This window comes from Cervus elaphus, chromosome 20 (assembly GCF_910594005.1).
Source record: "Cervus elaphus chromosome 20, mCerEla1.1, whole genome shotgun sequence".
Classification (NCBI taxonomy): Eukaryota; Metazoa; Chordata; class Mammalia; order Artiodactyla; family Cervidae; genus Cervus; species Cervus elaphus.
Window position 1 is genome coordinate 34,407,042 of NC_057834.1, and position 14,090 is coordinate 34,421,131.

The following is a 14,090-nucleotide window of genomic DNA, read 5'->3' on the forward strand; positions in this document are numbered from 1 at the left end:
CTACTAAACGGATGAACCTATATATGACAACAAGAGCATAATCTGGCATGCAAAAACTTCCCAATTAAAATAAGAGCCACTGTTGTCATGATCATTTTCCTCATTGTTCACTACTTTCAGTAGAATTTAGTTCCTTTTTTCTTAAAAGGAAAAATTCTGTGTTACATTATTTAATTTCCACAGAAGGCAATTAAGACTTTAATGTAATATTTATTGGAAATTTCCCAAAGGCAGTAAGGACTGAAAAAACCTTCTTCTGTGGTCCTGGACATTGGGTCTGGGATCTTTGAAAACCTATATGTGATGATTCTGCCACAACCACTTCTTTTAGGATAGGACTCCTCTAGCTATGGTCATAGGCTATCATTTAATCTATGCTGGGAAACAGGTAGTTCTGCCTGCAAGAAAGAAGAGGAATAAAAGAACTCTTTTATGGTCCAGGAGACCAGGCTCCAATAAGTCATAAACTCTGATTTCTAATCTTCAGGGGAAATATCAGAAGCATGAATCCTTTGAAGCAGAGGTGCAAGCAAAATTATGGGTCCTTCCTGATCTGGAAAAAACCAGGGAACTCCGATTTCCTGAGGGGCATTTTGCCCATGAGGACACCAAGGTAAATATATGGTTGGGCTCTGTGAGAGATGCTTCTAATTGTTGATTATGTTATCAGAGTTTTCATTGATTACAACAGGTGTAAACCTTGATATAACTGACTTGGAACCATGGTTCTGCCTCTTATATTTTACTTGGATTGTGGAAGGAAAAAATGATGGGATGTGCTAGTGTTCCTAGGAGCCTAGAAGAGCTATGGCACAAAGCTCTCATTGAATAGAGTCACCTTCCTCCTTATGCCATCACAGGATGGGCTGGCTCAAGATCACACCCACTTCAACCCAGATGAATTGGCTTTCCCGAATGTCCTTTTGGGCTAACTCTTCTAAGCTTGGAGTCCTTGGTGTTTAAACTCTCTAAACAAGGGATGCTCTGTCTTTGAATCTTCTCTGAAATCTTTCTCCCTTTGTCTATGATGCCTCTTTCTCTTCAGAGCTCACATGCTATAACTACTATTGTAGTTCTCCAAATGCTTGAACCCTTAAGGTCGAAGAGCACCACCACCATGGAATCCATTATTAATTTATCAGATTTTTTCTGAGTTAACTCATATATCCTCCTAAAATGTTTGTGTTGATAGAGTCAGTTCAGGTTCTTTCTGTATTAAGTGAAATTCTTTTACTGTTTAACTGTTTCTAAAATTGTCAAAAGAAATGTGTGTTTCATATTTATAAGCTGGGGCTGTTTTTCCATATTTAGTATACAAATTCTAGTTCCTTTTACTGTCAACAAAACATGATCAGACGATACAGACTTTAGCAAGAATAAACCTTATTAGAAAGAAGATTCTGTAACAAGAATAACTCAAAATTTACCTGTTATTAAATAAAAATGATTTGGTCAAATTGCACAAAAACCAGTCCCTGACGTTAATTCAAGTAGTTGAGAAATGTCTGAAACATCTTCACATCTATCAGAATTACTGAGATTATAGTGACCTGTAGCATGGCAGGATCCATAGATAAATGTGATCTATATGCTACATGTTACCTTAGAGCCATGAAGTAGTTGAAAAATACAAGATTCTTGAAGATATAACATAAATGATACCTTCAATTTTACAATATATGTAAAACCCGGTCTTCTAAGCTAATCTAGCATTAGAGCCCTCAACTATATAGTCTCAAGTTCTCTTATTGCTTTGGTGACCCTATTTCCTTTGTAAGTCAGAAAAACTTGTAGCTCTTAATCCATTCTGACAAACAGTCCTTGCCAAGTTTTTTCCATGCCTTTGGCAGTACTTTGAACACCCTCTCCGTATCTTCTGCCTATCAAAATTCTATCTAGCCCTCAAGGTCCAATTCAAATGAGCACCTTTTTTAAATGGATTTTTATTCCATCCTGTCTTATCATTTATAATCATTTCATCTTCTAAAATCCCCAAATGTTATTATTTGTTTTTCTTTATGGAAGATCATATGATTTAATGGCTATTCCCATACATGCCTTATCCTCTTTTAAATATTTTCAAGCAATTAATGCAAAAGTTAATGGGATGAGGGATTTTTATCCAGATCCCTCTCTGCACAGGTCTCTGAGTCTATACCTGCTGCTCCATAGCAGGTAATGTGCCTGAATGGTTTTACTTCTCCCAAAGGGCCTTCTGGAGGAACTGAAGCGCCTGTGGGACCTGCTGCTGGAGGCGACCCGGGAGAAGGGTGCCCTGCTGCTGGGGGCCCTGAAACTCCAACAGTACTTCCAGAAGTGTGATGACATCTTGGAGTGGATTGGAGACAAGGTATGGGAGCAAACAGCCTGTATATAGGACTTTCCATCCCTCTGGCCCAGACATCCCAGAGGGATTTAATGCGGACTTCCCTGGTGGCTCAGATGGCAAAAATCCACCTGCAATGTGGGAGACCAGGGTTCTATCCCTGGGTTGGGAAGATCCTCTGGAGAAGGGGATGGCTACCCACTCCAGCATTCTTGTCTGGAGAATTCCATGGACAGAGGAGCCTGGCAGGCTACAGTCCATGGGGTCGCGAGAAGCAACATGCTACGCAACTGAGTGACTTTCACTTTCACTTTTTTGTAAAGAAGTCAGGGTATCTGTTCCTGGTCTTAGTTCCTTGGAAGAGAGAGGAATGTTAGCAAAGATTTAGAGGTATTCTGGAAGTAAGCAACATTATAGGAGGATAAATCTAAATGTATGAATCTGAATATGAAGAAGACAAGACATACAAAAAAAAATGTGTACTGAAAGATCATCTAGGATTGCCCCTCTTCTACCTTCCATGAACCTTCACTCCTTTCAGGTTTTCAATCCTACTCTGGTTCCAACTGAGAGAATTGTCTCTTAGTACCTATAACTAGAGAGGTTATCTTCTATTACTTGAAGAATAACCCTATGGTTAGGATTGAAAATTTACACAGGCAAGCATTCAGCACAATACTTTTGTAAATACTCAGTATGTTGAATTGAGCAAAACCAGAATGAATTTACTTTTCATGTTCCAAACCACAAAAATGTTCTTCCAGGGGCATTTTCTGACAATGTCTCTGGTCTTCCCAAAGAGTTACCCCAAAGACCACTGTCTCCTGAGTCACGGTGCCACATCAGGAAATATACCCTTGCTCTGACTCTTTCTTGAAGGGGTTCTCCCAGGTTCCACCGGTATCTCCTTCTGAGTTATCCTGGGAATGTAAATATAAGCAAGGATTTTGGGCATTTGACCTGTGGGAATCTCTAAATATTTGCTGGTGACCTAATAGACCTTTCTGCGTCTACAGGAGGCTCTGGTGACATCAGTGGAGCTGGGTGAGGACTGGGAGCGCACAGAGGTTCTGCATAAGAAGTTTGAAGAGTTCCAAGCAGATCTGGCAGTTCGAAAGGAGAGAGTGAATGAAGTGAACCGATATGCCAATGAGTGTGCAGAGGTGAGGTGGGGAATAACAGAGACAATCCAGGGAAAGGGTTCTGATCTTCAAGAAGATTGCCTGGCCATTTGTAGAGAGAACAAGAAAGATATGTAGGACATTGTGAGAACACGGAGGTACACCTGTCCCTGGAGTAACATGCCCAGAGCAGCTTTCTCTCATTTCTGAACTTATCCCTTGCCAGTCTACAGAAATAGAGGTGTGAGTGAGTGAGTGTACATGAGTTTATGTAAAGAAATTCAGTCCACAAAGAGGTTACTCTTGCACTGTGCAGTATATTGATTTCTCATGTTTATGAAGCACCAAAGTGGCAAAGAATATAAAATAATGGTGGCTTCTCATAATATATATGATATCATTAAATAAGTTTTTCTGTGCTTTGAGGGGGAAGTAAAAAGAGGCAGATTTACCTTCATTTACTTAAGAAAGTCTTTAAATAAGCTTTTAATTTCTGAGCATACAAATACTCAGCGTGTAACTAAATACTCTTAACACATGTAAGAACCGGGAAGTCAGTCTGGTTTTATATATATGTGAAGGAATTGAACAGAAACTGCAATAGTTGGCTATCATGCTTTTCCATTTAAAGTTTTATTATCACTTCAGCTATATAATGGGAATGGCATTTATGTGTAAATAGGATCAAGATTTCAGGATTAATGGTTACTAGAGCAGGGAAAATAGACTATTTCTCAATTTTTTCCAGGCCTCATTTCCAACAGTCTTTAAATTTCTCCCTCTAACATGACTGTATTTTTCCTATTGTGCAAATTTTATTTTTTTAGTTATCTGTTACTATCTACCAAACCACTACAAAACTTAAAACAGAAAACATCTTATTTTTTCTTGGTCAGGTGAGTCAGATTCACTGATTCAGCTGCTCAGCTGGGCCATTCTCCTGATCTCACCTGATATTCTTAAGTAACTGCAGTTACACAGTGACTCAGTTGGTATACGGGATCTAAAACAACCTTCCTCCCATGTCTAAGGATTTGGCAAGGATAGTGCAGGCTTTCTCCATATGCTCTCTCATCTTTCAGTAGATCATACTTTTTAATGTGTTCCAAGAAGGTAAGAACAGAAGCTGAAAAACCTCTTGAGGCCCAAGTACTGGGGCTTATAAAATATTATTTCTACTTGTAAAGAAGGAAGGAGAAGAAAATTCTGTCTGAAGAGGCTGCAAAATAGAAATGGAAATAGGAATAAACATGGATAGGAGGGGTAGGGTGACCTGGTATATGGGAACTACTCAAAATTGCCAAGTATCAAAATGGGCTGATGCTGCTAGCTTTATCTGATAAACATAAATCTCATTGCTTCAGATAGTGTGCAAAACTGTATGAACTTTTCTGCAAAATTAAATTTATCTGCATATCTGTCTAGTTCTGGGAAGAAGGAAATAGCTCCAACTATATTCTCAAAGGTGTCAGGGCCCCAAAAGAGCCAAAATTCACAGTATTAGAGTTTTGAAAAATTAAGTCAGATTTCGCAAAAGGAATTTTCTCTTCCTTGGTTTCCAGGATCCTGAGGGAAGCTAGCAGCCATCAACATGATGGAGTTCTGAAAATAATGAGGTTGGGCAACCTATGTTAGTAGACTAGTCTTGAGCTGTGGGCAGAAGATGCAATATCTGGTGGTTTGATTTTCTAGATTTGATGTGGATCAAGTAAAAGGGACCAGGGCTAAGTTGAAGTGCAGTATCTGGTTAAATGGTTATCCTCTGCTCTGACAAAGTATGGGCCAGTGTAAAATAAGAAGTGTTTTAATATTTTTTCTGCATTAGTCTAACACTGACTTACTCCCACAGGGAAGGCATCCTGAGCTGCCCTCGATTGAGTCAAAGCAGAACGAGGTGAATACAGCCTGGCAGCGTCTCCATGATCTAGCTCTCCAACGACAGAAAATGCTGTCCAGTGCTGCAGACCTCCAGAGATTCAGAAGGTAGGAGTCTGGCCACTGAGTTGTAGGAAACTGCAATACCACCAGGTTGGGTATTTGGGTTAGTCTCTGTTACTGTTAAAAATTAGTGGCCAATACCCTGAATCAAAGAAAAGCATGTGCTTGCCTTTAAGACAACAAGGGACAGAGTAGTTAAAATTGTGATCCAGTCAATAGCCAAGTATGTGTTAAATGGAGCTTAAAGTAATAAAATTAGCACTAGTGAATTACTGATGGAAGTTCTGCAGGGGCAAAAGCAGAAAGAGAATGCAGCGTGAGGTTAGGAAGGAGGACGTTTATGAAGAGCTAACACAGAAGTATATCTGGAGGCTCAGCTGACAGGATGCCCAGGTCCCTACATCTCAGTGGAAACCATTAAAGTAGGAACTCTTTTTAAAAATCTTGTGCATTTATTCTATTTTTGGCTGTACTGGGTCTTGGTTGCTGTGGGCGGGCTTTCTCTGAGGTGAGCCGGGGTTTACTCTTCAGTGTGGTGGGCGGGATTCTCATTGTGGCGGCTTCTCTTGTGAAGCACGGACTCTAGATGCATGGGCTTCATTAGTTGCAGTGCATGGGCCTAGTGTCTCTTTGCAAGTGGGATCTTCCCGGACCAGGGATTGAACCCATGTCCCCTGCATTGGCAGGTGAATTCTTAACCAATGGATCACCAGGGAAGCCCCCAAACAGGAATTCTTTACGCTATTTTTTGCTAGTGTGTGGGAAGATAGGATAATTTCTGACAGGGTGAGTGAGGCTGGTCCTGCTGGGTGCTGTTTGCCCTGGAATGCCTGCCTTCTTCCTTTGCTGGAGTTCATGGGGATATCTGGCAGGGATGTGACTGAAGCCATCCAGTGGATTAAGGAGAAAGAGGATCAAGTCACCTCTGAGGACTATGGCAAAGACCTTGTGAGCTCTGAGGCACTGTTTCACAGCCACAAGACACTTGAGAGGAACCTTGCAGTCATGAATGACAAGGTAAGCTGGTGGGAGGAAGAGCTAACATCCTTGAGTCAGAAGAGCCATCTGATGTTCATCTTGTCTCCATAAGTTAGGTGAAGTCGCTCAGTCATGTCCAGCTCTTTGCGATCCTATGTACTGTTGATTACCAGGCTCCTCTGTCCATGGGATTTTCCAGGCAAGAGTACTGGAGTGGGTTGCCATTGCCTTCTCCACTTGTCTCCATAGAACACAGTAAATTTGTTATTTCAATGAAGGAGAAATTTTGTGCCACCTGAATATACCTCTTTATTCTAGTTTATAACTTGTATATGATTCTTGGATATCTAGTATTTTATTTAAATTAATTTTATTTAAATGCACATATATATATATATTATATATATATATATATATACACTTATGCTTTTTGTAATATATTTCATAATTCAAAACCAAAATAGATAGCTTCATGAATGGCTTCCTACCTAACCACACCTTCTCCTGTTGGAGACGAACCTTGTTTCTTTTTGTTCTTTACTCAGTAGAAAAGGGAGAAAATTTCTTCTTCTCCTTTTATAATAAATGTACACGCTAAAACACTCTACTCAACCTGCCTTTGGGTTTTCTTCTGGAAGCTGTAAGACCTCAATTCCTGTACCTACGGTAGGCATAGTCACACAAGAACTTGGAGTAGGCCTATATTCTTGAATGCTTCCCATTCTTACTTCTTCCCCTCACAACTTTGACCATAACTTAAACTGATTACTCCTCAGCTTTTACAATGGAGTCAACCCACAAGAAGATCTCTAGTTGCTATGCTTTAATCATAGTTCTATCCCTAGGTCCAGTTTCTGAAAACCAGTCTACTTCTTTTTTTCTTCCTCATTTTTCCCCTTTGGTCTTTTTTTCCCCCCTAATTATGAGTGATAAAAAACCATGTCTTAATGAGTAATGATAATGAAATCTCATCTTAGACAACACCTGATTATAATTCAGTATAGTGGAAGGACTAATGGTAACATGGAATTTTCCCTAGTAACCCTGCTCTTCAGGAATTGTGCTCACACTGGCCTGGCATCACTGAAATTTTCTTGGCCAAAATTTTCCTTACCAGAAATATCTTTCTGATTCCTATGGTAATGTTTATGAAAACAGTATAGAGGGTAATGAAGGACAGATATATGTCTAAATATTGCTTCTGATACTGATTCATTGAATGACCTTGGGCAGATAAAATACTTAGCCTCTAGTTTTCACATACAAGGGGAACAAGAATAGTTTCTGCCTCATAGTCTTTTAAAGGGAGACTTTGGTCCGTCTAGTCAAGGCTATGGTTTTTCCAGTGGTCATGTATGGATGTGAGAGTTGGACTGTGAAGAAAGCTGAGCACCGAAGAATTGATTCTTTTGAACTGTGGTGTTGGAGAAGACTCTTGAGAGTCCCTTGGACTGCAAGGAGATCCAGCCAGTCCATCCTAAAGGAGATCAGTCCTGGGTGTTCATTGGAAGGACTGATGCTGAAGCTGAAACTCCAATACTTTCGCTACCTCATGCGAAGAGTTGACTCATTGGAAAAGACTCTGATTCTGGGAGGGATTGGGTGCAGGAGGAGAAGGGGATGACAGAGGATAAGATGGCTGGATGGGATCACTGACTCAAAGGACAAGAGTTTGGGTAAATTCTGGGAGTTGGTGATGGACAGGGAGGCCTGGCGTGCTGCAGTTCATGGGGTTACAAAGAGTCGGACACGACTGAGCGACTGAACTGAACTGAACTGATAAAACAAGAAAATGGATGTGACATGCTTAGCACAATAAGAGACAAAAAGCAGTCGGTAAATTATTATTGTTAATATAGTTACATGAATATATTAATAAAGATATATCCATATAAATGCACTAATATGTTATTCTTACTCATATAATTATTATGTTACACCCCTCCCATAAAACTTTGTCAGGAGGATCAGAATACTTGGATTTCCCACTAAGTTTCATTTTTCCTCTTTTTAAAATTATATAGTAAGTTTCGGATGTACAGCATTATCATTAGACATATGTATATACTATAAAGTCACTATCTAGCACCATACTTTTGACCCACCTTCACACACTAGGTTTCTTTTTCATCCCAAAGGTGAAGGAGTTATGTGCCAAAGCAGACAAGTTGAAGCTTTCCCATCCTTCAGATGCAGCTGAAATCCAGCAGATGAAAGAGGATCTGCTCTCCAGTTGGGAACATATTCGCAACTTGGCTACAAGCAGATATGAAAAGCTGCAGGCTTCTTATGGGTGAGAGAGCCTTCTTTTCTATTATGTTAACTACCTCTACAGGGTCAAAGTGCAATGTTAAAACAGAAATAAAAGAGTAAAAGGAATAAAATAATGAATGACCCGGCCCTGCTCAGTAGAGGCAAAAGAAATTTTAGGTTTCCAGAAGTCCTTTGCAGGATGACATAATCCTCAGAATGACATCTCCTTTCACCTATATACCCTTTCTGTCTTCCTCTGTTTGTATAGTTGTAAGAAGCTATGAAGTGGCCCATGAAGCTGAAAAAGTAATTGAAGAAACATGTCAAAATCCTGGCCCTAGCTAAGGAATTGGAAGTAATTTCCAAGCTGAAGAATAGAAAATAAATCTAGAATTGTTTCCTGAATGTAGGTCAGCTTATTAAAAACAAAAAAAAAGACTTGGACATCATTTCTGTACTTAATTTTTGTGGTTAGTTGTTAAATCACCAGAAAATAGTATTTATCTTATTAATATGATTGAAAATGAAATGGTGAGGCTTTGGTTTTTTGAATGGGTAATTTTTTTGGTGGCTTTTGTTTTCACTGATATGGTGAAGAGTCAATTAAGATACATGAGGGCTCCTAATCCTAACTCTAGCTGCCCCTTGTCATAAGGTACTTCCTGTTGTTTATGTTATGTGATTATTTATTGGCCTCGTAGTACTTTAGTACTTTACTTGAAGCATTTCTGGAGTGTTACTGTGTGATGTTGGAGATGTCATGCCCAAGTGCTTCATCACACAAAGACACATTCACCCTAGGAATATACAATCTAGAGTGAAGGATTTATAGCCAGCATTGCTAAAGGAATAGGGAAGCATATCAGAGGAATGAAGGGCTAGGTTTAGTGCAAAAAGCATGTTGTACATCTTAGCCCAACCCAACTCTGACTCTTTGTTCAATGTCCATTTGCATCTAGTTCCTCCTTTCTGTCTTTTCCTTTACCTTTTCCCCAGGTACCAGCGGTTCTTATCTGACTATGATGAGCTCTCAGGTTGGATGGAGGAAAAGACTGCTCTGATCAATGCTGATGAGCTGCCCACAGATGTGACTGGTGGGGAAGCCCTACTGGACAGGCATCAGCAGCATAAGGTAGAGAGGAAGGGCCTCCCAAAGAGGAGGAAGAGGGAGGTGACAACGATGCCAGAACTTTTCTTGCTTCATTTTAACACAGTTTTGTCTTGTGGTCACAGCATGAGATTGACTCTTATGATGACCGATTTCAATCTGCTAATGAGACTGGCCAAGCCCTGCTGGATGCCAATCATGAAGCATCTGGTGAAGTTCGGGAAAAGGTAATCCAGTTTAACAGAATTTGTGAAATTTTGATACATAGCCTTCACTTAATCTCTTACTAATTGACAATCTCTGAATGGAAAGAGGACAGAAGACATATAAATATCTTAACATAGATCCAGATTTCACATTGCTTCCTTCATATGTTGCTTTAGCTAGAGTGAGGCTTTTGAAATTCTCAGAACTTGACGTGTGCTTCCTCATCTCTGAGACGTTAGTCGGTCTAACTAATTTCATCACTTGAAAGTGAAAGCATTATTTGCTCAGTTGTGTTTAACTCTTTATGACCCCATGGACAGTAGCCTGCCCTCTGTAGAGGGCAGAGGAGTAGGCTCCTCTGTCCATGTAATTCCTCAGGCAAGAATACTGTAGTAGGTAGCCATTCCCTTCTCCAGGAGAACTTCCTGACCCAAAGATTGAAACCAGGTCTCCTACAGTGCAGGCAGATTCTTTACCATTTGAGTCAAGAAAACTCCATGCCATCTTGCCTTGTCATATATGCACTGTTGTGTCACTTTCTCATGCTAGTCTCTAGACTGTGAATTCTTTGAGGACTGCTCCTTATTCATCTTGGGGTTCCCTAAGGTATCTAGCATGGTTCCTGGTACATGGTTCCTTTTCTTCTCTCCTCTGTACAACCTCAAATCAAACTGATTTTCCTATATCTGTGTTTCTGAAATCTTCATTAAACAACAAGACAGCTTTACACACTTCATCATAATCTTCTAGATCCCAAGGGCTCACCTAAACCTCCTGATCCCTGAGACATTTTGCTGTAGTCACAGAGTCATAGGAACTCCTAGGATGATAATTGAAATAAGATTTGCAGGTTCTCTGCATCTCATTAGCTTTCAAGCACAGCCACCAGCACTATATGATGAAGACTGAGATGACTGTATTTCAACTCATCAAGAACCTTATGGGAGAAATATAACATGAATTTTTATTTTTAACAATTTTCTGCCAAAGGAAGAGTGGAACTCTAAAACCTTGAAATGTACCTGTTATCCTGAATTCTGAGAATTTGTACCATCTTTTTGATGGAATTAACACAGCAGTTTTAGTAAGCTGGGGTTTCTAGGACAGATTCTTGGGCAGAAACAAGGCTTTCATGAGTTTGAGAATGTCCCCTTTTCCTTGATGGTTCTCATTTGCATTTGAAATAGAATGAAAACTTCTCAATCTGATCTTTTAAGTGCCCTGTGAACTTGAATTTCATGAAATGTCCACTTTTTTTAGACACTGCAGTTTTCTCTGGAGCACTTCGTGTAATCTAATGATTACCTGGAATACTTACTTACTTGTGGTATTAAGTCCTCCTACAATCTTGATCCCCACCTCTCTGCCCTTTAAATCTTGGTTTAATACAATAGTTTCTATACTTCTACTCCCTGTTTCTTTGAATCAATTAATCTTTTCTTCTTTATTTATACATAGTAAGTGTGTACCTCTATTATGGTATTTCTCCCATTTTTTTCCCTATACTATAGGGATTTACTTAGTTGTAGGAGTCTTAAGAGAAAAGCCCATTTTTCTATTCATTTTTTTTTTTCTTCAAAGGGCCTTGCATTTATTAGATGCTCAGTGAAAGTAGGATAAAATAAATTCATTTAATATCTTCCTGGTCTTTTACCTCTTCCTTTCCAAAGATGACGGCACTTTCGAACAACTGGGCAGCTCTGCGGGAGCTGTGGGCGGAGCGTCAGCAGCAGTATGAGCAGTGCTTGAACCTGCATCTCTTCTACCGCGACAGTGAGCAAGTAGACAGCTGGATGAGCAGACAAGAGGTAACACATGGGCTCGGCGAGCGTCCAGAAGCCACTTCTCCTGCTCCTTGTTCACTACTATCCGCATCCTCCCCACCACTTCAGCTCACCTGGGAATTAGAGGGTGAGCCACAAGGAGGAGAAAAGATCGACCCTCTCCGTAAGGCTCTTGAAATTCCCTCATGGACAAATGCACAGGAAACATACTTAAATACAAAGCACAGAGTTTTTAAACTTCTCTGAACGTGAGGCAAAATGAATATCCAATTGTTACGGGATCCGCGAAAGAAAAATGTGATGAGTCAGGCAGGGCTAACCAGAGATTTTCTGGTGGAGGTGAGTGGTCCTCTTGAGGACTTGAGAACACAGATTCATGCTTAGATTGGTTGGTTCAGACACTGAGATGAAGGTGATAAATTTGGGATGAGAAGGTTGGGAAGGGAAGTCTGAAGCTGAGGTTCTGCTCTTTGAGGTTAGTCTCTATCTCCTCTCCTACCTTGTGTTAATTCCCTTCTTGCTTACCATCCCCCTCACCTCCTTTTTTATTCCTTTTCTCAGAGATATTCCAAAGGGAATGATTCTCACTGGTGAGGTACAGCTGGGATGTATCTTTCTGTCTTCTACAGGCCTTTCTGGAAAATGAGGACCTCGGAAATTCCTTGGGCAGTGTAGAAGCCCTTCGTCAGAAGCATGATGATTTTGAGGAAGCTTTTACTGCCCAGGAGGAGAAGATCACAGTAAGAAATGGGTCCTGGTTTGGGCATTGGCTTCATTTTTTTTTTTTTTTTTTAAGCTTTAATTGAAGGATAATTGCTTTACAATGTTGTGCTGGTTTCTGCCTTACAACAATGTGAATCAGCCATAAGTACACATATATTCCCTCCCCTTGAACCTTCTTCCCATCCCCCACCCAATCCCACACCTCTAGACTGTCACAGAGCACTGGGTTGAACTCCTTGTGTTATATACATCTTATAGACTACCAATCCTCAGACATGAGGGTTGTTTTTAAAAGAGAAAACATCCAGAAAAATAGTCATACCCATTTTTTTATCAACACATTTCTTATTCCACAAAGCATATTTAGAAAGTGTTTATTTTTAAATTTTTTCATAATTAGGTAAATTTATTTTTTAAAATTAATTTAATTGTAGGATAGTCCCTTTAAAATATTGTGACTTTTTAAGAAAGTTTTTAAAGATTTTGAGCAATTTATATTTTCTGACACAGTGCCGTATTGTCTTATTTTTTTCTGCAGTATAAATAGAAACTATGGGATCCATATCCAATATGAATCATAACTTAAAAGTTTGAATGTATTATTTACATTTTTTAGTCCTTTCCTCTCCAGTAATATCTCCATTTAGCTTTCTTTAGTAATATCTAGATATCTAGGTAGTATCTATTTTTTTCCTGTATATCTTCATCTGTGTTTTGCATTTAATGCTGCTATACTTTTCTTGTGAAACTTAAGTTACAGTGTCCCAGAAACTTGTCAATACATAAGCAAGTCTCAGAGAAGTATGAGGGAGACTTTATTTGTCCAATGCATGTATACTATATGTCTTTGGCAGTCTCCTAGGACGGTGCTGGGGTTAGCCAGAACTTGAACATGTGCATGTATACCACCAGCAATGACAACAATAACCACAAAACTCTAAATTACAGAGCTTGTTATGGCCCCTTCCCAGTTCATATGCTTGTTAGGTTGATTTTCATTGGTAAAAGATAACAACGTAAAATAAATTATTGTTTATTAAATACGTGTGTAATTTTACATCATTTTCCTATTCCCAATCAATTAATTCATCCTGAGCAGTTTTGAGAGTTTATGAATGAATATGAGCCAAAATTCACATGTATAATTTGACTCCATTCCCCATATAGCTAGAGATAGAGATGAAGATTATAAAGTACATATGGTATATGATGGATGGATGAGTGAATAGAAAGGTAGATAGACAAAGACTGGCCATTGAACAAGGCTGTATCAACAATGCTTCTTAAAAATTTAAAAATAGATCAAATAGTCACCTCATAGTGAAAACAGGATTCATTCATTATAACCTAGATTAAGAAGAAACTACTGTGGCATAAAGAAAGTAATTGACCTGTCTGAGATTTACATTTTGAAATACAATTTATAACAGAAATCAGAAGTAGGACCCAGATCTTCTGACCCTGAATCTTGTCCTCTTCCCACACTGTCAGGCTTCCTCTTTAAACAGTTAGCCAAACTATGGCCACTTACTCAGTGCCAATGAGAGAAAAACACTTTTACTTTTTTTTTCCAGACCGTAGACAAGACTGCAACCAAACTGATTGATGATAAGCATTATGATTCAGAGAACATTGCCACTATCCGGGACGGG

The 14,090-nt window shown here is 39.4% G+C and overlaps 1 protein-coding gene across 1 annotated transcript in view; it reads left to right on the plus strand.

The window, feature by feature from the left end:
- The window catches only part of SPTA1 (spectrin alpha, erythrocytic 1), a 67,466-nt gene that overhangs the window by 2,163 nt on the left and 51,213 nt on the right, over window positions 1-14,090 (plus strand). Inside the window, exons 3-13 of the mRNA XM_043877186.1 lie at window positions 488-613; window positions 2,210-2,350; window positions 3,343-3,489; window positions 5,297-5,430; window positions 6,258-6,402; window positions 8,502-8,656; window positions 9,613-9,748; window positions 9,850-9,951; window positions 11,602-11,739; window positions 12,345-12,455; window positions 14,013-14,090. Of these exons, the coding sequence (XP_043733121.1) occupies window positions 488-613; window positions 2,210-2,350; window positions 3,343-3,489; window positions 5,297-5,430; window positions 6,258-6,402; window positions 8,502-8,656; window positions 9,613-9,748; window positions 9,850-9,951; window positions 11,602-11,739; window positions 12,345-12,455; window positions 14,013-14,090 (1,413 nt within the window). The remainder of the gene's footprint in view (window positions 1-487; window positions 614-2,209; window positions 2,351-3,342; window positions 3,490-5,296; window positions 5,431-6,257; window positions 6,403-8,501; window positions 8,657-9,612; window positions 9,749-9,849; window positions 9,952-11,601; window positions 11,740-12,344; window positions 12,456-14,012) is intronic.